The 25018-nt window shown below is 42.4% G+C and overlaps 1 protein-coding gene and 1 long non-coding RNA gene across 2 annotated transcripts; one reads left to right on the top strand and one right to left on the bottom strand.

Annotated features, from left to right (window-relative positions):
* Window positions 1–10917: 10917 nt before the first annotated feature.
* On the bottom strand, window positions 10918–22267 carry H2AZ2 (H2A.Z variant histone 2). The gene is made up of 5 exons (XM_082471635.1): window positions 22111–22267; window positions 18222–18299; window positions 15897–16010; window positions 13682–13811; window positions 10918–12125 (listed from the first exon to the last, which is right to left on the bottom strand). The coding sequence occupies exons 1-5, from the start codon at window positions 22111–22113 to the stop codon at window positions 12064–12066; spliced, it is 387 nt and encodes a 128-aa protein (XP_082327761.1). The 5' UTR covers window positions 22114–22267; the 3' UTR covers window positions 10918–12063.
* Window positions 22268–22383: 116 nt separating this feature from the next.
* Window positions 22384–24774, top strand: LOC309665369. The gene is made up of 3 exons (XR_014266360.1): window positions 22384–22817; window positions 23087–23199; window positions 23500–24774. It is a non-coding gene; the product is annotated as an uncharacterized lncRNA (long non-coding RNA).
* Window positions 24775–25018: the final 244 nt, after the last annotated feature.

Raw genomic sequence — 25018 nt, 5'->3', positions numbered from 1 at the left:
CCACCAGACCATTCCTTCTGCAGCTCAGGAGAGCACCCCTTCACCCCATCTGCTCGAAATACACTATAATCTTTGTGCTCCCATTGCACCTCTTTGGGTTCCGTATTTTCCTTATTCCCCTCCAAGTTTAGCTGAACTGCAAAGTTAAGTTTATGGTTATGAAATAAAAACTAAACAACCGTTGTCTGTCCTTGTTTGGATTAGGGTATTGATGTAGGTTTCATTTTAAGCAGCAGCACATTACTTCTAAGACAACAGTTGCTGTGTTTGTTTAAAAGAGTATCTTGTTTTTGCTTCCCTGATCCAAGAATTAAGTGTTGCTGATTGAGTATCCCAAGGGCAAGCTGTGAGTGGAATACTGAAGATGTAGGCTTGGGCAGGGAGAAAATGGAACTTCAAAATTGTGACCAGGTTGGAGCAGTACTCTAAGGGTGACATTGGAAAATTCTCACTTGGCATATTTAGGGTTATCCATCAAAATTAACAAACTGAAAATCATAGCTATTTTTAACAAAGCTTAATTTGGGCATATTCTGTGGTGGCCCTCCTTGAGGGAAATAACGTCAAGCTTTAGCCTCTGTGGGGAAGGGTCTTTGGACCATGTTCTTGGGATATCTGTAGCTGTTTGAGAATGTAAATGCAGAGTACAGGGTTTATGACAGCTCAATTGTGAAGTTCAGTCTGCTAGAGAAAGGCAGGCAGACCTGGTGTGGCGCAGTCTACCTGCAGAAGGCATCTGGCTCTGCCTTGCCCCAGACCAACTGGTGACTAGGTAACTGTCTATAGATTAGGGAACTTCTCCCTGGCTAGTTGTAGAGGCCCTCATGGTCATTTGAGGTCTTGCACTCATTCCATAGTGCAGACCTGGCAGTCTGAGCCATAATCTGGTCCAGATGAGGCCTTTATGTTCATGAACATGGTTTCCTTTAAGATCAAGAACTCCCCTTGGGAGTCCTCCCCAGTTGCATACTTTATCCCTCACCAGAGGCCCACAATTTTTTTTGAGGCCACCCTGATTTTGCTTTTGTGTTTATCACCTATGTGTGTCCCTAAAAACATACTGTTTAGTTTTGGAAAAGCAAGTTTAAACCTAGTTGTGCAAAGGGTAAGTGGCTGCTACATGAGGAAGGCCTCCAGCAAGGCAAGGTGAGCAGAATCAGGATTACAGTGTGGCCTCAGCTTCCCTAAGCACGAGTGCTGCTTCCAGAGAAGTGGGCCAGCCATGCATCCAATAAGGTAGGGCTCACCCAGTGCCTTTAGCACACCTCAGAAAATAAGCAAAATCCATAAAACCTGCAGTGTATGGTCCTTATTCAGATTTCCCCCACTGGTTCTGGAGGTGGTGGTTTTTTTAATTTTAATTTTGGCTGCGTTGGGTCTTGGCGGTGTGCACAGGCTTCTCATTGTGGTGGCTTCTCGTTGCGGAGCATGGGCTCTAGGTGCGTGGGCTTCAGTAGTTGTGGCATGTGGGCTCAGTAGTTGTGGCTCGCGGGCTCTAGAGTGCAGGCTCAGCAGTTGTGGCACACGGGCTTAGTTGCTCTGCGGCATGTGGGGTCTTAGCGGCCCAGGGCTCAAACCCGTGGGCCCCTGCATTGGCAGGCAGATTCTTAACCACTGCACCACCAGGGAAGTCCCTAGAGGTGTTTTTAAAATCAGCTTTATAAAAGTATAATTTACATACAATCAGAATGTCTTTCATAACGCTCTCCCCGGCCCCCAGAGATCCAACCTAGGCTCACACACTGTATTTGATTGTTAGGTCTCTTTTGTCTCTTTCAATCTAGAACAGTCCTTCCACTTTTTAACATATTGTAATTTCTATTTATTAATATTAAAAAGCCTATTGAGATAATTTATATACCATAAAATTCACCCATTTTAAGAGTACAATAATTTTAGTGAATTTACTGAGTTGTGCAACCATCACCATTGATCCACCACACGAGGAAGACCTTGTGCCCATTTGCAGTCCCTCCTGCTTTCACTCCCGGTCCCTGGCAACTACAAGTCGGCTTTCTGACTCTAGATTTACCTTTTCTGGACATTTCATATAAATTGAGTCCTACACTGTGTGGTCTTGGCCTCTGCTGTTTTTTGTTTTTTTTTGACATCAACTTAAACAGTCCAGGACATTGACTTCGTCGAATGTCCCTGATTTTGGAGCTGCCTAATGTCTCCATTTTGTGTTACTTGCTTGTTCCTCTGGCTCTTGTATTTTCTGTAAACTGGAAATTAGGCAGAGAAGCTTGAAAGGACACACGTTCAACATTTTATGCAGGAAGGCGTTGTAGGTGATGCTATATGCACTTAATCCTGCCTCTTGTCAGGTAGCATATGATCTCAGACTGACTCAACAGGTCAGACTGCTCCACTGGAAAGGTACTTTGTATTCTTTCTGCTGAGTAGGTAACCTGTGGGATGATACTTTGCCTCTGTGTGAAGACCCTGCTCCCAGACCTTTCACTTGATTGTTTTCTTTTAGCATCAATTAATGATCTTCACCTGAATCAATTTTTTAAAAAAATTATTTTGGCCACGCCACGTGGCTTACAGGATCCAAGTTCCCTGATCAAGGACTGAACCCCTGAGTGAGGAGTCCTAACCACTGGACCACCAGGGAATTCCCCTGAGTCAATTATTGTGTAGTTGGGAAAAATTGAGTAATCTTCTAATCTCTCTCTCCCTCCTCCTACCACTATGGACTCATGGATTTTCATTAAACGCATTACAAACAATTGCACTCATTATTTTTTATATTTATTTATTTGGCTGTGACAGGTCTTAGTTGTGGCATGTGGGATCTAGCTCCCTGACCAGGGATCGAACACTGGCCCCCTGCATTGGGAGCTCGGAGTCTTAACCACTGGACCACCAGGGAAGTTCCTGCACTCATTGTTTTTGATACTCAAATCATCCCAAATTTGGCTAGTACAAGCCCTTCTAAGTTGACCTCTGTGGCTCTTTGACATGATTCCAGTAGCCTTTAAGCCCTTCTGAAGTTCAGGCTTCCCTTCCATTACACAGCAGTTGGAGGCCTCGGAAGTGCCAGGGATATTCAAATTTTTCAGCAACCCAAAACCAAACCCTTCATGTTAATATGTAAAATGGAGTTTAGATTTACATAATTATAAATGAGTTTTTCACATACACTAACATCTGGCCAGACGTTTGGAAGTCTGTGGGGCAGTCTCAGGCATTATAATATGTCCAGCATTGGCCCCATCCACACTGTCAGAGGCCCACAAATTTCCAAAGTGCCTCCTGGCTAAAAATCACTGACGTAATGAGATAGGATGCAGCTGTTAAAAGAACAAAGTAGGGACTTCCCTGGTGGCGCAGTGGGAAGAAATTAAGAAATGAGTTGCTGAGGCAGCTATAAAACATCTGGCAGAAGGTAGTTAGTATTCTGCATTATATGAAAGACAACTCAGACATGAAGGAGACATGGCCTTACAAGAAAACAACAGACAAATCGGAGAATCTTTTCTAAGGAAAAATAATATGCTTAAGATATATATGTGTCAGAATTATTTTGTAAATATTTATTTATTTATTTATTTTGGCTGTGCTGGGTCTTAGTTGCAGCACTCGGGATCTTAGTTGAAGCATGGGGACTTCTTAGTTGCAGCATGCAAACTCAGTTGCGGCATGCATGCGGGATCTAGTTCCCAGACCAGGGATCGAACCTGGCCCCCCCCTCCACAACTACTGAGCCTGCGTGCCACAACTACTGAAGCCCATGAGCCTAGAGCCTGTGCTCTGCAACAAGAGAAACCACGGCAATGAGAAGCTCACGCACTGCAACGAAGAGTGGCCCCTACCCGCCACAGCTAGAGAAAGCCTGCGCGCAGCAACGAAGACCCAATGCAGCCATAAATAAATAAATAAATAAATAAATAAATAAATAAATAAATAAATAAATTTAAAAGAACAAGGTAGTGCATCTCCAAAACAGCCTCAGCTAGACTTTTATGTGAAGAAAACAAAGAGCAGTAGAACACAATATAACATATGCTACAGTTTTTGTAAAAAGCAGAATGAAGTGTATCTTTATACTTGTACATACCCTTGGGAGGATACAGAGAAATATTTCCCAGTGGGTGTCTCTGGGTAGACGGGTGAAGGCCTGTGGGCAGAGAGGACTTTGTCACCACATATCCCTTTTACCTGTATTAAATATTTAAAATTTCAAAAATATACATTCTAAAATGAATCAATAGTACAGTTGGTCCTCCATATCCACAGGTTCTGCCTCCACAGATTCAGCCAACCATGGATCAAAAATACTGGGGAAAAAAAATTCCAGAAATTTCCAGAAAGCAAAACTTGAATTTGCCATGCACTGGCAACTATTCACACAGCATTTACATTGTTTCTGCAACTATATACATAGCATTTACATTGTATTATGTATCATAAGTAATCTAGAGATGAGTTAAAGTATCTGGGAGTATGTTCCAATGTTGTGTGCAAATGCTACACCATTTTGTATAAAGGACTTGAGCACCCTGCGGATTTGGGTATCCAAGGGGTCCTGGAACAAATCCCCCATGGATTCTGAGGGATGACTGTATTTGGCTCACTTCAAAATGCTTAATATAAGAAAGATATTATTGGGACTTCCCTGGCGGTCCAGTGGTTAAGACTCCACCCTCCCAATGCAGGGTGTGTGGGTTCGATCCTTGGTCAGGGAACTAAGATCCCGCATGCTGCATGGTGTGGCAAAAAAATGAATAAATAAAATAAAATAAAACAATTTACTTTAAAAGAAAAAAGATATTATCTAAGTGTCCATCGACAGATTAATATATAAAGAAGATGTTGTATATATACACAGTGGAATACTACTCAGCCATAAAAAAGAATGAAATAATGCCACTTGCAGCAACATGGATTGACCTATAGATTATCATAGTGAGTGAAGTAAGTCAGAGAAAGACAGATATCACATGATATCACTTACATGTAGAATGTAAAAAATGATACAAATGAACTTATTTACAAAACAGAAATAGACTCACAGACATAGAAAACAAACTTCTGGTTACCAAAGGGGAAAGGGTGGGAGAGGGATAAATTAGGAGTTTGGGATTGTAATATACACACTACTATATATGGAGTAGATAACCAACAAGGACTCACTGTTTTCAATATCTTGTAATAACCTATAATGGAAAAGAATCTAAAAAAGAATATATATATATATATGTATATATGACAATCTCTTTGCTGTAAACCTGAAACTGACACAAAATTGTAAATCAACAATATTTCAATAAAAATTTAAAAAATAAAATATAAAATTTAGTAGGGAATAACAAAATACAATAAAAAAATAAAGATATTGCTCAAAAATTTAGACTTTTCCTAAAACAAAAGCTAGAAATCATTCCTGATTATATGGGTAAAATAAGACATACTTTTTTTTTCTTTTGGCAGCGCTGCGTGGCTTGCAGGATTCAGATCGAACGCGTGCCCCCTGCAGTAGAAGCACGGAGTCCTACCCACTGGACTGCCAGGCAATTCCTTTCATTTACCTTCTTGTTCATGTTGGTCAACCTTTCAATCAGATGTTAAGTTGTCTGAAGAGGGGTGACTGTCCACCCGTTTATACAGCAGAAGTCTCTCCTGGCAGTCAGGATTGAAGGTGATGAATTGAAAAGTATTGGTTAAAAATAATTTGGGGGACTTCCCTGGTGGTCCAGTGGGTAAGACTCTGTGCCCCCCATGCAGGGGGCCCAGGTTCGATCCCTGGTCTGGGAACTAGATCCCGCATGCATGCTGCAACTGAGTTCGCATGCTGCAACTAAGAAGTCCCCCATGCTTCAGCTAAGATCCCGAGTGCTACAACTAAGACCTGGCACAGCCAAAATAAATAAATAAATAATAAATATAAATAAATAAATATAAATAAATAAAATAAAAATAAATAAAAATTTTAAATATTAAATAAATAAATAAATAAATATATATTTAAAAAATAATTCTGACCCATATATATCTTAAGCATATTATTTTTCCTTAGAAAAGACTCTCCGATTTGTCTACTGTTTTCTTGTAAGGCCATGTCTCCTTCACGTCTGGGTTGTCTTTCATATAATGCAGAATACTAACTACCTTCTGCCAGATATTTTACAGCTGCCTCAGCAACTCATTTCTTAAAAAAGAATTTGTGGGCTTGCCTGGTGGTGCAGTGGTTAAGAATCCGCCTGCCAATGCAGGGGACATGGGTTCAAGCCCTGGTCTGGGAAGATCCCACATGCTGAGGAGCTACTAAGCCCGTGAGCCACAACTCCTGAGCCTCCCTCTGATGAAACATTTTGGACGTGAATTGGGCCCCTGAAATCCCACACTAGTTGGTGGGGCGGTATTGCTGGTGCTAGAAGCACATAGGATTCGAGGGAAACCCGTTCTGAAACCTCAGCTTACCTGGGTTTACCACCTACATCTACTTAGAGCCGGAGAAGTTGCTGGCCGCTTACTGTGACTCTGCTGCCACACTGGCCCCCAATCCACCCCTCACCACCCCCTCGAGTCCATCAGGCGTTCCTGGCCGTTTCCAGCGCTGGCCTGGGGTGCCCCCAGTCTGGACGGGCCTGAAATCAGTGGTGTTCTGGGAGAGCAAAGGTGGGTGATTGGGGACCTCTGTTCTGGGTCCCAAAGGGAGGGAGGAGGGCCAAGGACTGGCCCTGGGGGCTCAGATCCAGGTGAGCCTGCAACCCAAGGGGGGGGCTGCTCCAGGGGTCCAGAAACCAGCCCCAGCGATGGTTAGTGATTCGAAAGAATGAAGAAAGTCTGTGTAAGAGCCAACTGCACTCAGTACGTGAACAGCTTCAGTTTATTAGTTATTTCCCACGATGCACATGAAACACGTTGAGAGGAAGTGGTGCACATATACCGGTCACAGGACTAACTCCTGTTTAGGTACCCGTGGATATTAAAGTTTGACATTTTATGGAAGGAACACTGCTCGCCACTCCTGCGGAGGGCTGGCTGGAAGAGTCAGAGCCAGCAGAGGAAGCAAATGTGCTGGAGAGGCTGGCATTGAAAGCCCTCTCGTTGTACATTTGTTTGGGTTAATAAATATTAGGAAATCCTGACTGCAGGAAAACCCACAGGTAGAGCTGTGAAAGCTGCACAGGGTTTTGATGCTACACCAGCTCCGGAACCAGCTCCCCGTGAGAGCAGAGAAGTGCTTTCCCACAGCACAGCCTCTGGCATCAACTGGGAGGGAGCTGAGCACCAGGTGTGCTGGTGTAGTCAGCCACCTTGGAGAGGATGGATCAGTGACCTTGCAGAGGACGGATCAATAACCTTACAGAATTCAGACCAATGAGCTTTTAGAAGAACAGATCAATGACCTTGTAGAGGACAGATCGATGACCTTGTAGAAAGGTGGATAAATGTGAGTGACCATCTCAGGCTGGGCTGGAGAGACAGGAAGTTTTATTTTCTCCTCTTCACACCTAAGGAAGGATGAGGCATAGGGAAGACAGGAACTGACTGGGGTTTATTCCAACAACTTGTGAATTTTAAATGGCTCCCTTTGTCCTCTGGCAGCAAACTTTTAGACTAAGCTGTGACTCTGGGGACCTCCTCCTGGGTCAAGGCTGCAGGGCCCAGGGTCCTCCCAAAGCCTTGACCGCTCTGGCGGCAGCACTCCTGGTTGCGGAGAATGGTTCTAACGTGCTGCCTTCAAGAGGCTCTTCCGCGAGGCCCTGCCTCCTTGGTTGAGCTGGCGAAGGCCGTCCCCTTCCTCTGGAGTAGAATACGGGGTGTCTATCCAGACCCGGCACCCTTCATTCTTGGTTTGTCTATCCTAAGCTCTCTTCCCCTTCACCTTGTCCTCCATGTGGCCACCATGTTTTTTTTTTAATTGAAGTATAGTTGATTTACAATGTTGTGTTAATTCCTACCGTACAGCAGTGATGCAGTTACACATATATGCATCTTTTAAAAAATATCCTTTTCCATCATGGTTTATCATAGGATACTGAATATAGTTCTCTGTGCTATAGAGTAGGACCTTGTTGCTCATCCATTCTGTATATACCAGTTTGTATCTGCTCACCCCAAAGCCCACTCCACACCTCCGCCAACCCCCTCCCCCTTGCCAACCACAAGTCTGTTCTCTAGGTACTAGGCTCCTCTTTTTCTTTTTTTAATGCATTTTGCTGAGCAATTTTTAAAAATAAATTTATTTATTTTTGGCTGCGTTGGGTCTCCATTGCTGCATGCAGGCTTTTCTAGTTGTGGTGAGCTGGGGCTACTCTTCGTTGTGGAGCGCGGGCTTCTCATTGAGGTGGCTTCTCGTTGTGGAGCACGGGCTCTAGGTGTGCGGGCTTCAGTAGTTGTGGTATGCAGGCTCAGTAGTTGTGGCTCACGGGCTGTAGAGCACAGCCTCAGTAGTTGTGGTGCATGGGCTTAGCTGCTCCGCAGATCTTCCTGGACCAGGGCTCGAACCTGTGTCCCCTGCACTGGCAGGCGGATTCTTACCCACTGTGCCACCAAAGAAGCCCCACTCGGAAACTTCTGTGTCCACCTCTGTCCCCCCACTTAGGCTATGAGCCTCCCGAGTGGAGACCGCACTTTATTTTTTAATTAAAAAAAATCATTAATTAATTTTGGCTGCATTAGGTCTTCATTGCAGTGTGTGGGCTTCTCATTGAGGTGGCTTCTCTTGTGCAGAGCATGGGCTCTAGGCATGTGGGCTTCAGTAGTGGCACACAGGCTCAGTAGTTGTGGCTCGCGGGCTCTAGAGCACAGGCTTAGTTGTGGCGCACAGGCTTAGTTGTTCCATGGCATGTGGGATCTTCCCGGACCAGGGCTCGAACCTGTGTCCCCTGCATTGGCAGGTGGATTCTTATCCACTGCGCCACCAGTGAAGTCCCTCAATCATCTAATATAATGAACAACATGATCTGGTCTAAGAACTTCTCTAACAAGAAATAACTGGACAAGCAGAGAATAAAAACAGCAGGCAAATGAGAGCCATCTCACAGACGAATAGATGTTATAAAACAAATGTAGTAAAATATTAATTGTAGAATCTAGGTGGTAAGTGTTAAGAATTATTCACTGTATAGTTAACTTTTCTGCATAGTAAAAATTTTTCATAATAAAATGTACTATCAAAAAAATAAAAAGGCAACCTACGGGGACTTCCCTGGTGGTCCAGTGGTTAGGAGTCTGCCTGGGGACGCAGGTTCGATTCCTGGTTGGGGAACTAGGATCCCACATGCCGTGGGGCAACTAGGCCTGTGGGATCTAGAGCCTGTGTACCACAACTAGAGAGCTGCACGCCACAACTAGAGAGCCCCGTGTGCCGCAACTACTGAGCCCGCACACCACAACTACAGAGAAGCTCACGCGCTGCAACAAAAGATCCCGTGTGCTGCAAATAAGACCTGATGCAGCCAAACAAATAACTAAAAAAGAAGAAAAAAAGGCAACCTAAGGAATGGGAGTAAATATTTGAAAATCATGTATCTCATAGGGGGTTAATATCCAAAATATATAAAAATAACTCAAATGACTCAGTAGCAAAAAAAAAGTCCAATTAAAAATGGACAGAGGATCTGAATAGACATTTGTTTGAAGACATACAGATGGCCAACAGGCACATGGAATGATGCTCAACATCACTAATAATCGGGGAAATGCAAATCAAAACCACAATGAGGTACCGTCTTTTTTAAAATATAAAAAGCCCTCTTTTTAAAGCTTTCTTTTAGAGTTACCTATTAAGGTATTACAGGTGCAATATGATGGCTGGGACATGCTGTAAAAAAAGCCAGCAGGAGGAAGGGGTGTATAGGTGAAGCAAGATGGACCAAATGTGGGGGTGAGGCCCAGAGCACAGGGCCCAGTTGTTCTATTTTTTTCCATCAGAAAACAAAAATAGGGCTTCCCTGGTGGCACAGTGGTTGAGAATCTGCCTGCTAATGCAGGGAACACGGGTTCGAGCCCTGGTCTGGGAAGATCCCACATGCCACGGAGCAGCTGGACCCGTGAGCCACAACTACTGAGCTTGCGTGTCTGGAGCCTGTGCCCCGCAACGGGAGGGGTCGCGATAGTGAAAGGCCCGCGCACTGCGATGAAGAGTGGTCCCCACACCGCGATGAAGAGTGGCCCCCGCTTGCCGCAACTAGAGAAAGCCCTCGCACGAACCGAAGACCCAACACAGCCAAAAATAAATAAATAAAGTAGCTATAAAATTAAAAAAAAAAAAAAAAAAAAGAAAACAAAAATACAATCCTGGGAACACAGTAGGAAGCAAATAATTACACTACCAAAAGGAAACAGATATTTGAAGCAATTATCTAGAAAACTCTAGTACAAGACCCTAGTCTCTGATAGGTTATTTTGCCTTCTTTTCTGTTGCTTCTTTGGTTTCTAAAAACTACTAAAACTTCACACATGGATAATTGTAGATCCTTTCAATATAGAAGCTTCTTCAAAATATGTGCCAAGATTCAGTAAAATCCACACTTAGAGACAATCCTATAGGACAAACAACTCAGTTTCTTCAAAAATTAAATTATAATAATAATAAAAAAGAAACCTACAGATTAAAAAGAAATTTAAGAGCTATTAGTAAAATGTAAGACATAGTGTCTGGATTGTGATTCAAACAAACCAACTGTAAAATTATGAAACAATCAGAAATCTGAATACTGACTGGATATTTGTTATTATAAAATGTGTTAGCTGTCTTAAGACAATGGTATTGTGGTTATGGTCTAAAAGGTACCCCATCTTTAGAGACACATGCTTAAGTATGTGGACATGAAAATAAATCATGCCTGGAATGGGATTCAAACCAATCAACTGGGAAGAGGGTTCAGGTTGGGGATACAGGTAAAACAAAACTGACCACAGGATAACTGCTGAAGTTGCAGGATGAGTACACGGGAGTTCATTATACTATTCTCTTTATTTTTGAAAATTTCCATAATAAAATAAGTTTTTTAAAATGAGAGTTTTGTTTTGATACTGTTGTATTATAAAACATTAATAAAGAATTTCCATTTTTAATGAAGACTTCCAGACTTGCAGAAAAATATAATTTTCTGATGGACCGTTAACTGATACATTAACTTAAATCTTACAAGTTACTCAGAAACTGACAAACAAAAATAATTTTTAAAATATTGTACAAATTACTGAATGTTACTGTATCAATAAAAGATCACTAAAAGCTGGAATTTTAAGCCAAAAGCAGACAACTTTGATAACCTTAACTTCAATTCTAGGTAAGGGTGTGGGCTCTGGAGTCAGCCAAATCTAGGTTTATATCCTAGTTCTGCCCTTTTCTAACTATTAGATAAATGTTTTCTGGCAAGCCATTTAACTTCTGTGAGCCTCAGGTTCTACATCTTTAAAATGGGGGTAATAAAATTTCTTCATCAATAAAGCTCTTAGCACAGGGCTTGCCACATAGTAAGTGCTCATTAAATAATTCAAATAATTCCACTATCCTAGTTCATCAATTCTAAATGCATGTTTTCATACTCTAACATCTCTGAAATTGGGATGCATCTCATAATTGACGGCATATTATGGTTTAATTGGCAGTTTTTTTCTTTAGTGGTATGTAAAATAATTGCTGCCTACTACTAACAGGTAGCAGCCAAGATTCAATATAATATGGTATCAATCATGATAGCAGTAGATTCCCAATTTCTGTTTTAAGATTTTTCTGAATATATAACCAATTTGAAATTTAAAAAATTTTGAAGTATGAGCAAAATATTTTCAACACAGCACAAACAGAACGGTTTTGAGACAAATCATTTTTTTAAAAAATGGTTTATCAAGTCCATTTCTGTATAAAACACATGGGAGAAACCTAGCCAATCAACACACAACTGCTGCCACATGAAAAGGTATTTTTATCAAACTTCGAGTCTAAGAACATACAAATGTTTCTTTTTCATGTCTACAGTAATTGTCTATGCTTTTCCACTTAACTGTTTTAAAAATTCCACATATCCTCATTATTTCTTCTGTCCCAGTTACAGTACAATGACGGGGAGGAAGAGGGTTGGTTAAAACAACTCTCTAAGCAGTCTTCTGCTGTCCCTTCTTTCCAATCAGAGACTTGTGGATGTGAGGGATCACACCTAGAATGAAATGAAAAGAAACAGTATTAGTAGAAAAACTTTAAGCTGGCTTTATCTTTTTTTTTTTGGCTGTACTGAGAGGCATGTGGGATCTTTAGTTCCCCAAGCAGGGACTGAACCCATGCCCCCTGGAAGCGTGGAGTCTTAACCACTGGACTGCCAGGGAAGTCCCTAAACTGGCTATATCTTACCACTTTAGGGCTTCAACCCCAAAAAGCAATTATATAAAGAATGAGGACTTCCCTGGGGGCACAGTGGTTAAGCATCCGCCTGCCAATGCAGGGGACACAGGTTCAAGCCCTGATACGGGAAGATCCCACATGGCGCAGAGCAACTAATCCCGTGGCACCACAACTACTGAGCCTGCACTCTAGAGCCTGCGAGCCACAACTACTGAGCCCACGTGCCACAACTACTGAAGCCCATGCGCCTAGAGCCCGTGCTCTGCAACAAGAGAAGCCACTGCAATGAGAAGCCCGCGCACCGCAACGAAGAGTAGCCCCCGCTTGCTGCAACTAGAGAAAGCCCATAAGCAGCAACAAAGACCAAATACAGCCAAAAATAAATAAATTAATATAAAAAACAAACAAACAAAAAGGCTTTTAAAAAAGAATGAAATTTACTTAAGTCCCCTTTCACATTCTGATTCTGTTAAAGTATCTATACCAAGGGGTCCCCACCTTGGGGCCTGGGAACCCCCTCTAAAACTGTATGTAAAATGGTGTGCTTTTATGTGCTTTTTTTTAGAGAAGAGTAACCACAGCTTTCAAGAGGTTCTCCAAATGTGATCCAAAAAGTATTAAGAACCACCAATTTATATCTCACCTTCACTGATCCTGACTCATTCAATTATCTCAGCCCTGACTTTCAAGAGCATCATATTAAGCAATTTCTCAAGATCATTTTTCAAACACAGTTTAAAGGATATGGGAAATATTTTAAACACCAGGTTTTAAGTCTCACATATGAAATTTAGATGAAGAACTTGCTAAAATAAAAATAGCATTGTAGGGCTTCCCTGGTGGCGCAGTGGTTGAGAATCTGCCTGCTAATGCAGGGGACACGGGTTCGAGCCCTGGTCTGGGAAGATCCCACATGCCGCGGAGCAACTAGGCCCGTGAGCCACAACTACTGAGCCTGCGCGTCTGGAGCCTGTGCCCCGCAACGGGAGGGGCCGCGATAGCGAAAGGCCCGCGCACCGCGATGAAGAGCGGCCCCCGCACCGCGATGAAGAGTGGCCCCCACTTGCCGCAACTAGAGAAAGCCCTCACACGAAAACTAAGAGACCCAACACAGTCATAAATAAATAAATAAAATAAATAAATAAAGTATTAAAAAAAAAAAAAAAAAAAAATAGCATTGTATATGGCTACAAGGAGAAGAAATATTTATTCAGATCATAATGAGAAGAAGTCTAGAACTGTCAGACTTAACACTTTTGAAACTTAAGTTTCTATGTTCTCTAGTTGGTGATACAAATGTATTGGATCATCGATCTGAATTATCTATTAGTTAGGCCAGTTAACAATCTAGGCTGAAGAAAAAATAATACATACCACCCCCAGCTATGGTAGCCTTGATAAGAGAATCCAACTCTTCATCACCACGGATTGCAAGTTGCAAGTGGCGCGGAGTGATCCGCTTAACTTTGAGATCCTTGGAAGCATTACCTGCCAGCTCCAGCACCTACAAAGCATCCGTGAGACAGCACATCAAACAAGGGTGAAGTGTTTAAGGATTCGGTTTAGGCCTGCAATTATAGCTAAAAAGATCACTACAGCATCTACACACAAAACACACAAGATACATATATAAACCGACACTAAATTTTTTCCAAATTTCTATAATGCTGTTATAGAACTCTTATTACTTCATTTGGTCCTTTTATATTCATTCTCTGCAAGAGAACTGGAAACTTGAGCAAAAATCTACTTCTATAGAAAGAAATAAAGACAAGGGATAATAATATCCCTTAGCCAAGAATCTGTTCAATAAATGTGAACATCTAGAAATATATTTTAATATACCCATGTAGTCTATTTTTTCATGGCCCTTAACAGCTGAAATTTATTGCTTAGCACTTTTAGAAAAATTTAAAAATATAATTAAAAATAATTTCTTATTCAGAGTTTTTAACATCACTGGGCCCTATAATCTGTAGGCAATAAGCTAGAAGCCCTTTATTCTATAAGGGCAATTTTCAACTAGAGAAATTTCAAAGTCCCAGTTGGCCATAAAATTGCATTTTTCTTTCTTTTTTTTTTGCCTCCATAGACCGTACTGGCATTATAAAACCTTTGATGGAAGTAACACAAAAATAACTCCACAGAACCTCCTCACTTAAACAGAGTGGTGGGAAGCCTCGGTGTACATCCAAAGCAATCAGCGTGCTTTAAAAACCACCAGTACTCTCTCTACTCCATTCTCCCTTGCAACTCTGACTGGTCTGGGGTGAGGCCTGGCACCAGTATCTTTTGAAAGCTTCATAAGTGATCCTAGTGTGAAGCCAACGTTGAAAAGTGATTACCCCTAAACTTAGATTTCAGTATTTTCTTTACATCTATTATTGACTAAAACCCCAAAATTAAATATTTGGAAAATACACGTTGACTGCATATGTATGTATCTATGTATATGATTACTGTTTAATCTTAAACTAAAAAATCATAAAGTTCCTAAGAATAAAGATAATGGGAGTTTAGATGGGACTTGAAAATTCTGAACCAGAAGCCTATGCCTCTACATGAGTGAACAAAATGCATACCTTTCTGAAAAGTCTGCAGGTAAACAAATAAAAACTGGTATAAGAGTGATAAAGCAGAAAGGCTCTTAACTAGTACCAATACAAAAACATTACCAACACAAAATCCCTGCTTGTGACATAGTGAAGTTGAAACTATCAATGTTAAATCTCCAATGCGAAAATAAATGACTTGGTAAGGTTAATGAAATGACAGCAGTGATAATTAACACACAGGTTAAAGCAAAATCTTTCAACCTAGCTCCCAACCACATCTTTCCCAAGTAGGAAGCTTCCCCGTTTCTATTAGATTGGCTATCTCTATCAGTTGACTTGCTTGCTACTCAACTTACTTCCCTTGCTTGGAATGTAGTTGAAGGAGTTTCATGGCTTCCCTTTTGTTTTCCTTAGGAGGGATTAGAATGGAGGAAGTGGTAGTCCATGACCTAAGAATTAAGAACTCTTGCCCAATTAACTTATCTTCCTGAAAAGTCAAACTGAGTAAGATACAGCATTTTATGCATACAACCATGCACAGAACCAGAAGGTTGCTTAGGTCTTTTACCAAATTTTGTTATCATCATAATATAGTTGTGATATTTAAAAAATATGTTATCATCACACTGCCAAGACTTCGCCCCACCTCAAATCTTTATTAACTAAGAGTTATGCTGTAAAAAAAAAGAAAAAAAAAAGTTATGCTGTAACTTCACAAATATCACCTATCGATTATATACGTATTTCAGAGTTCGTTTAATTAGTAGTATGGTATTTAAATTATTTTACACTTGTTTGTCACGTCCCTTAAAAATACGGATCACTGACCCTTACTTAACTTTAAAAAAGAGCACACCAAAGTTCTATTTCACACTGGTACTAGGTAATAGGTTGATAAGACGCATCTAAAACTGCTATTAAAAGAAACTAACAAGAGTGTGTCTTTTTTATTTCAAACCCATATTCCATGGGTTTTAGCCATTTATGTCCAGGACACATCTGGGATTCCCATATATAACATTTCCCCCACTAACCTCAGCAGTGAGGTACTCCAGAATTGCAGCACTGTACACTGCAGCAGTGGCACCGACCCTTCCGTGACTTGTGGTGCGAGTCTTCAAATGTCTGTGGATGCGGCCCACGGGAAACTGAAAGAGACCATCCAAATGCGAAGCACTGAAGTCTTAACATCACACCACTGAATGTAATCAAAGGCTGAATAATATGAGTAAAGCATGAACTAAAAACCAACACCATTCTCTCATTGTGATCCTTTCTTTCTACTTTCTGAGAATAGGCACTTTCTCATCTCCAAAGTTCCCTAATCCCACTTGTCTGTGTCTTTGACTAACCCCACTCCCAACTTTCTTAAGGACCTTCCTTACCCTGTTACTGCTCCATCATTCAACAGCTCCAATTGCTTCCTTTTCGCTGGCTCCTTTCCTTCTGCACACTTCACTTAAAACGTCTCCACGTGTCTACAGCAACTGCCTCCAGTTAACAGTCTAGACATCTCCTTTCCAAAGGCAAGATTTAAAGGCAAACCCTGAAACCCCTTTCTTGTCACCCATTTTCTACCAATGCAACCTTGGCTTCTGTTAAACACAATTCTGAAAGACGAGCAGTAACATTTTAACTACCAAATCTACTAGCCACTTCCAGATTGCATCCTTAAAGAGAAAAGGCATGATTGTTTTGTTTACATCCTTCCCTAATTCTAAGCTCCCCGAGACCAGGATCCATGTCGTACTCCCTTCTGCATCCTCAGTAACCGGCACGTTATGTCGTCTGACACAGAGAACCTCAAAAACCATTTCTTCTTAGGCCGAAGCAATTACATAGTTCTAACACGAACTCTGACTACTCCTCAGTCTTTTCATTCTTTGACTCAAATACCATATCAAATATGGTGAGGGGTCCACCAATGCCTTTTTGATCCTTCCTCATGCTCTACTTAGGAAACTTATCCACAGCACAAGCTACCAATTTTACATAAGTGACCTTAAATTTGTAATTCTTTTGATCACCTCTCTTGGAAAGCTAGACTCAAATCTACAACTTTTGGACATTTTCATATGGATGTTTTAGTGGAACTTCAAGATGACTGCACTTAAATTTATTATTTCATAACTTGCCCCTACTACAAACTCTTCTGCTTCTTAGGGTCTAAGCCTTAGAGAAACTTCTCTTTGACCGTCCTCTCAATCCCATACCCCTCCTCCCATTTTTGGGGAGCATACACAAGCCTTCTATTCTTTTCCATCCCACTCAAGTTCAAGTATGTTATTACCTTATTCCTAAACCACTGCAATAGCCTGTATCTGTCTCCCATCTCCCACTTCAAAGTAAGGACACTTAAATAAATTCTAATTGAGATTTGCATGATGTTCTAAAATATAGAACGTACCCACCAAGTACAAGTTCTCGCCCCCCCCCTTCTTTCAGTACCATCCAGATCATGTCGTCCTCTTCCTCAAAAACTTTCAATGGCTCACTACTGCCAAGAAGATAAAAATCCTAACCTTATAGTCTGGACTTCAAACTTTCCTGTTTAAAAAGTGTCTCTTACAGGTAGGGAATAATTCTTACTCATCCAGAAAATTTTGAGTTTGTGGATTAAAGCTGCAACAATTTAAATATACAAAAGTTGAAACCATTTAGTGCTTTGAGTATATCACTGAGTCTACACTTGAAGGTATTGGGGAAAGATTCACAGGATCAGTGGACAGTTCATTACTCTCTCATCCTGAAAGCCGATGTACCACAACAAACACTCTTTAAAATAAAAGCCACAAAAAAAATAAAAAAATAAAATAAAATAAAATAAAATAAAATAAAATAAAAGCCACAGCATACTCACTTCAATCTGATACAATTTATAAAAGAACTAGGAACATAATTATAATCTAGAAATAATAGATTTTAAGAGAGCAAAATCACCAAATTCATTTAAGATCTTTTCATAACTTGTCCTTGTTTAGAAGAAGAGAATACAAATTATATAAAAGGGAGTTGCAGGACTTCCCTGGTGGTCCAGTGGCTAAGACTCTGCACTCTCAACGCAGGGGGCCCGGGGTTCAATCCTTTGTCAGGGAACTGGATCCCACATGCCGCAACTAAGAGTTCGCATACCACAACTAAAAAAGATCCCGTGTGCCGCAACTAAGACCCGGAGCAGCCAAACAAACAAACAAATAAATAAAGCAGTTGCTTTGTGGTTTATATTTTGACCAATTAATCTCATTATCAAAGACCAGTAGTACAAGTACACTTTTGTAATTAAAGAAACATCTATGAGTCATGAATTGTAACAGTAAAGAAAATAATTTAATAATGAATTACAACAGCAGGGATGTTACCTGTAACCCAGCTCTCTGTGAGCGAGACACTGCCTTAGCCTTGGCCTTCCCACTGTCCTTTCCAGCTTTGCCTCCAGCCTAGGTGGGAAAAAGTTCCAGATGAAGAATCAAAAATGCTACTTCAAAACTATTTAGGACTACAAATAAACTTATCTACAAAACAGAAGTGGAGTTACAGATATAGAAAATAAACTTATGGTCCCAGGGGGTAAGGCGGGGGGAGGGATAAATTGGAGGATTGGGATTGACATATACACACTATTATATATAAAACAGAGAACTAATAAGGACCTCCTATATAGCACAGAAAACTCTACTCAGTACTCTGCAATGGCCTATATGGGAAAACAATCTAAAAAAGAGTGGATATATGTATATGTGTAGCAGATTCACTTTGCTGTACACCTGAAATTAACACAACATTGTAAATCAACTATACCCCAATAAAAATTAAAAAAGAGAAAAAATTAAACTTAGGAAATAAAATTTCTTCTAGTTTTACTTTAGGTAGTTAACAAAATCTAGGTCATCTTCAATTTTAAATATACATGTATTATATCACCATTTATTTTATTTTTTAATAATTTTATTTGTCCCACAACTGATGATGTTCATTTTTTTTTTGGCTGCACCTTGCGGCATGTGGAACTTCCTCGACCAGGGATTGAACCTGCAGCCCCTGCAGTAGAAGCGGGGAGTCTTAACCACTGGACCACCAGGGAAGTCCACCATTTATTAATTTATATAGAAACAAGGTCAAACCTTAAATACTTTTTAAAAATGAGATTTCTAAAAATTTGAACATATTTTTCAAATTTCAGACTGAAGAATCTTCATCGAGTCAATATAACTCTCATGCTAGAAGTATTTCATAATAAAATAATTTTAAAAAATGTCAGTGTGTATCATTTCCACAGAAATATTCAGAACTTAGCTCTATGGGGAGAAAAAAAAGCATCTTAAAAAAAAATTAAACAGAGAATTACTCTATGATCTAGCAATTACACTTCTAGGCACATACCTAAGGAATTGAGAACAGGGACTCAAACAGATACTTTCTATACTATTTGCTATTTTGTTTATATCAGTATTATAAACAATAGCTAAAAAGCAGAAACAACCTAAATGTCCACCATGGAAGAATGAATAAACAAAATCGTGGTACATACACACAATAGAATAGTATTCAGCTGTAAAAAGGAAGGAAATTCTGATACATGCTACAACATGGGTAAACCTTGAAGACATTATGCTAAGTGAAATAAGCAAAAGGACAAATATGTATGATTCCACTTACATGAGGTACCTAGTCAAAATCATAGGAACAAAAAGCAGAATGGTGGTCACCAGAGGCTGGGGAAAGGGGCAGAATGGAGAGTTACTATTTAATGGGTACAGAGTTTCAATTTGGGAAGATGAAAAAGTTCTGGAGATGACTGGCAGTACACTTAAAAATGGCAAAATGGTCAACTGTTATGTGTATTTTACAAAAAAAAAAAAAAAGACATACAAACATTCTTAAGGGGTTAAACAAATACTACTTTCACCTGATATAAAAGAAATATTTCTCAAATAACATGAATGGTCACAAATAGGACACAGTATATACATGCAATGGGATATTATGCAGCCATTTCAACAAATGAGTTACAGATATGTGCTGATAAGGAACAACTCACAAAACATATTTGTGTAAAAGGCAGGGTATATGCAAGTGCAGTGAGCTTTTGTTTACATAAAGTGGAGTACTGTAGAGTGTGTGTACATATACATTTCTAGAAGGTCACACAATACATCAGAAAAGTTATTTGCCTCTAGGGACGAAATACTAAGGATCTGACTTGAGAGGGAAACCAATATTCTCTTTTGGGCTGTTTGATTTTACTACTTAAATCTATTATTTCTTCTCTGTTAAAAGAAAAATTAGTTAAAGAAATCAGTTTACATGACTGGCTAGTTGTTTGAGGATATTTTTGAAGCAGAAGGTAAGCTTTGAAATGGCATCCCCTTTGTCCCTTTGTAATGGTTTCCTTAAAATACTTTTTAGGCTAAAAATCACCCCCCCCCCCGCATGTTTATCTCCCAAAACCATATGGGGGAGTAACCATATATTCTCACTTCTTCTTCAAATAAATCTATTCAGCTCTATTTGCCCTGCTGTAAATACATTAAAAAAACCTCTCAATTGGTGCATGAGTCTAAAACTATAATCACTGTCTATGACTGAATTATGAAATAAGTAGTAGTTATCCATTAAAAGGTACCAACTGCAAAACTTCCCAGGCGTCCCAATTTACTGCTCTTAAGCAATTTTATCACTTCAAATACATCATACTTGCTATTTAACCTATTTGCTTTTTAAGGAAGTAGACATGAAATCAGTTTTTTAAAAAATCTCAGTAAGTTAGGACTTCCCTGGTGGCGCAGTGGTTAAGGATCCGCCTGCCAATGCAGGGGACACGGGTTCGAGCCCTGGTCCGGGAAGATCCCACATACCGCGGAGCAACTAAGCCCGTGCGCCACAACTACTGAGCCCACATGCCACAACTACTGAAGCCCGCGTGCCTCGAGCCCGCGCACCGCAACAAAGAGTAGCCTCCGCTCGCCGCAACTAGAGAAAGCCTGCGCACAGCAACGAAGACCCAACGCAGCCAAAAATAAATAAATAAAACATTAAAAAAAAAAAAAACCTCTGTAAGTTAAATGACTATTTCCGTGGTTTCCGGATACATTTCTCATACTTAACAAAAACAAAGTCTCATGGAATCAAACTTGTGCGAATATAAACTTGTACAGTAAATAATTACCTTTTTTTCACAACCCCCTCAAACTCTGTATATACACCCTCCAACTTCACACATTCATTTTAATACGTTTGATGACTGACTGAGAAACAAAATACAAGCACCATAAAATTTTTGATTCTAAGAACTGAGTTAGTATTAACCTGGGTTAAGCATCTCGGTAGAAAATACGCCTATGGGGCCAGCTGGAGTGTTATTTCATTCAGGAAAAGTTGAAAACTGGATGCCAAGAAACTTGCATATCAGTTCAACAGACACATGCTCACGTCCCCTCAAGTTCAAAATTCTCAAAACAAGAATGACAACTCCACGCCTCCTTATTTTTAGCTTATGCGATCGTGCAAGTATTTTTAGCTGCTGGTAAAGGGACAGCCAGTATGTGGCAGGTCGCTAGAAATTAAATGAGTGACACCTTCGACACCAGCAAGGACCAGGAGAATCATCCGCTCGAGCAAATCAGTCGACAGAGCATATCTAATCTGTGCCTGAGTCGGCCGGCGGAAGCGCTTCCGTTAACTGCACAACTACAAGTTAGAGACGGGGTGCGACCATCCACAGGGTCGAAGCCAGGTCTAGGACGCGAGAACGTCACAATAACCACAGTTTCTGTTTGTGGTTCAGCCCCGGGCAGGGCTGTCTCCGGAGGGCGCTCGGGCGGACACTGCTCGTCGCCTCGGCGTCGCTGCTTCGCTCCCGCGCGGGGCACGGCCACCCTCCAGCGCCTTTCCCTCCCAGCTTCACAAGGGGCCAAGTTCCCTCTACTCGCGTTTCTAAAAAGCCGCACTTTTTTTTTTTTTTTTTCACCAACGCACAATTCAGGAGTCAAAGTCGGTGGCAGGGGCAGCGGAGGTGCTGCAGAGCCGCCAGGGTTGTCCCGCTCAGGGCCACCCGGCCTCGGCCCGCGCACCTCAATTCGCGCCGGCGCCGCGGCGGGCGAGGCCGGGACCGCGGGGAACCCCGCCGCCTTACGCCAGCCCAGCCGTCGTCGTAGTCGCCTGACGCCCGCCCGCCTGACGCCCGCCGCCTCAACAGGTAGCGGCGCCGCCCGGCCACCGCCACCCACCCGGCCGCCCCACAGACTTCACCATGGTCTCGGCCGCTCCCGCCCTCGGTCCCGCCGAGCCGCCGCCGCCGCCGCCGCCGCTCCAGCAGCACCGACCGCCGCCGCCACCGCCGCCGCCGCCGCCGCCGCCGGAGCCCGGACAATAACCGGGGCCCGCCTCGCACCACCCCGACCAATGCCCGCTCTCCTTGCTCGTTTGAACCCCGGCGACCGCCCAATTGCGCGCCTCCTTCTAACCAAACCCCGCCCCACAGCACCTCCTCCCTAACGGCTGTTTGTTTTTGCACACGGCACGCGGAGGCGGAGCCTCCGACCCAACACAGACGCGCCTGTGCGCGACCGGGGGCGGAGCCAAACGCCACTCTCCGCCTGTCTCCAAGGCCCGAGCCTGACGAACGGAGGGACTGACCAATGAGAGCGGATGGCTGACGGAAGTCAGCCAGTAAGAACATCGCCCGCGAGCAAGGAAGGCGGGCCTGCGGGAACGACAGCGGGATTAGCCAATAGGTGGAAAAATTGGTGGTGGCTTTGGCTTTCCCGCCCTTTCTCAGCATCGGCTCTGCGGTTTCTGAGACCTGTTTGGGAAGGAAACGGTTGCTGTCGTTGCTTCTGCTGGCTGCTTTTCACAGATTCCGAGGGTTTCTCCGTGCTAGCGGGGACTCGCTCCGCGGCGGGCACTGTTTCCGGGCCTGGCAGCCCTTCTCCTCAGCGCCTTCCCGCTGGCGTTAGGTTAGCTGCCCAACGAAAAGGAAAGAAACTCGGAAATGGGGTCGGTGTCCCCGCTCCCTCTGCGAAGTTGAGGGACGGGCGCGAAGGAGGGCTTGCCTGCCCATGGCCGCTCCCCCTGGCTGCCCTACCCGCCCACCCCCGCCCTCACCATGCGGCGTGCGGGCCCGGTTGTCCCCGGGACGGCACAGCCCGCCGTCGCCGGGGCCCAGGCCCGGGCTCGGGGCTAGTTCTCACCCGCTGCAGTTTGAAACCTTTGCTTCTTTTCACAGTTGTCTGCACTGACCGCGCCGGGCAGCGTTCCGGGTGTGCGGAGCCGTCCGTCCCCGCGGAGATTCGGTTCTGGCGGGATTTCCCCAGGCGGGCATTTCAGAAGCATAACCAGGTGGGCAGATGCTGTCCCAAAGTGAGATTTCTCTTCCGTCTGACACGGAAGAGAGTCTTTAAGGAAATGTAACTTGAGTTCGAGGAGAGGAAGGGGCTGAGCTGCTAAATAAGAGTTTGGAAAAACGCGAGTGAAGGTGTTGACGAGCGTGAGGAAGGAGGGGCCTGTCAAGTTGGAGGCAGAGAGCAGGGTGCCCTGATGAATGGAAAACCTGACAAGTAGGTGGAGGAGTTAGGAGTTAATTCAGTAAGCAGTAACCACTGTTAATCGCTGCCCCTCCTTTCCTGTTTCTGGCCTTAGTGACTGGCATTACACGTCCGCCAAGGCATCCACCTGTGAGTTCACCGTCAGCCAGTCACCGAGTGATGCGTTGGCACTGTTTGGAGGCGCTGTGCTGGGTATTGGGGATTCAGGGGTTGGCAAAATAGACCTGTCCCTGCCCTAACGGTCCTTGACAGCAGGGGTCAGATGTTAAAGAAGTAAACAGGCAGATGTGTGAATTACAAGAAATTCAAGTGCATGGAAGGGAAGAAACAGAGTGCTTTGAGAGAGAGAAGCAGAGTAAATGGAATTTAGAAAGGGTGTAATTTAGCAGTGTTCCACGAAGAAAGAGCAAGTATAAAGGCTTTTGAAGTGAGAAAGACTTGTCCCTTGTGAAGGGACTTAAAGCAGGCTAGTTTGGCTGCTGTAATTCTGACCAGATCCCTCTACTTCCTGAATATCAAATATGGCTTTTTTTTTTTTTTTTTTTGCTGTGTGTATTGCCACTGATTCAGTTTAGCCTTTGTCATTTTTCTCCTGGATCAGTGCAAAAACCTGTTAACTAATGTCCTATTCTCTTCCTCCTTCATTGCACCCTCCACTCTTTCTAAAATACAAATCTTACTATATTTTCCTTTAACCTCACTGACTTGAGAACAAAATTCAAACCCTTAGCATGGCGTAGAAAGCCCTACCTTTTTCTGGCCCCTGCTCATCTTATGTTTTGTTGCTTCTGCCTACCAGCCCTGAAACCCCATCTTGCCTTTGCACATGCCTTTGCTTGAAACAGTCCTCAGTCTCGGCTTCTCCCTGGCTAACTTTTAATCATCCTTCAAGGGCCAACCCAGACATCACTTTCTTCAGTATGCCTTCCTTGACATCCCTGATTTGGATTAAGTGCCCTGTATGACCCCGTGTATTCTACTGTCATCAGTCCTTGTCATGCTGAATTGTGTTGGTCTCCCTTGGCACACAGAACTCTTTTTTTTAGGTTGTCATTCTTTGCTTGGTACAGTACCTAGTACCGTGAAAATGTCACTTGGCTAGTGAAAAGAAAGAATACTAACTCATTTTTAAGCCACTTAGATAGGCATTGTGGTCTGTGGAAAAACTTGAGTTTGAATCCAGACTCCTTTACTTACTGGTTGTGTGATCTGGGTGAGGGATTTAATATTATCTATTTTGTCATTTGTAAAACTGAAAGTAGCAATCCCTATTTTACAGGTTGTGACCGAGCACTAATTCAGTAATGTATGAGAAAGTATTTAGCACTGTACCTAGTATGTAATAAATATCCAATAAATGTTACCTTCTTTTCTTAACAGGAAGTTCATTTTCTCACTTGCCACTCTCTACCCCTTAGCCTTCGTGTCATTGATTCAGATTTGATGAAAATGGAGTCAGGTTGACAGAAACTGGTTCTCATCACAGACAATAGTAATCCCTTTAGTGATTTATACATCCTGTTTAGAGATGAACGAAATATATTGAGGCCCACAGACTGAAGGAAAATGGATGGAAGTTTTCTGGCATCTGTAAACAGAAAAACTGCCTATTA

The sequence above is a fragment of the Balaenoptera physalus genome, assembly GCF_965194825.1.
Source record: "Balaenoptera physalus genome assembly, chromosome: 8".
In the NCBI taxonomy this organism is placed as follows: domain Eukaryota; kingdom Metazoa; phylum Chordata; class Mammalia; order Artiodactyla; family Balaenopteridae; genus Balaenoptera; species Balaenoptera physalus.
This window is presented reverse-complemented; position numbering and strand designations above follow the sequence as displayed.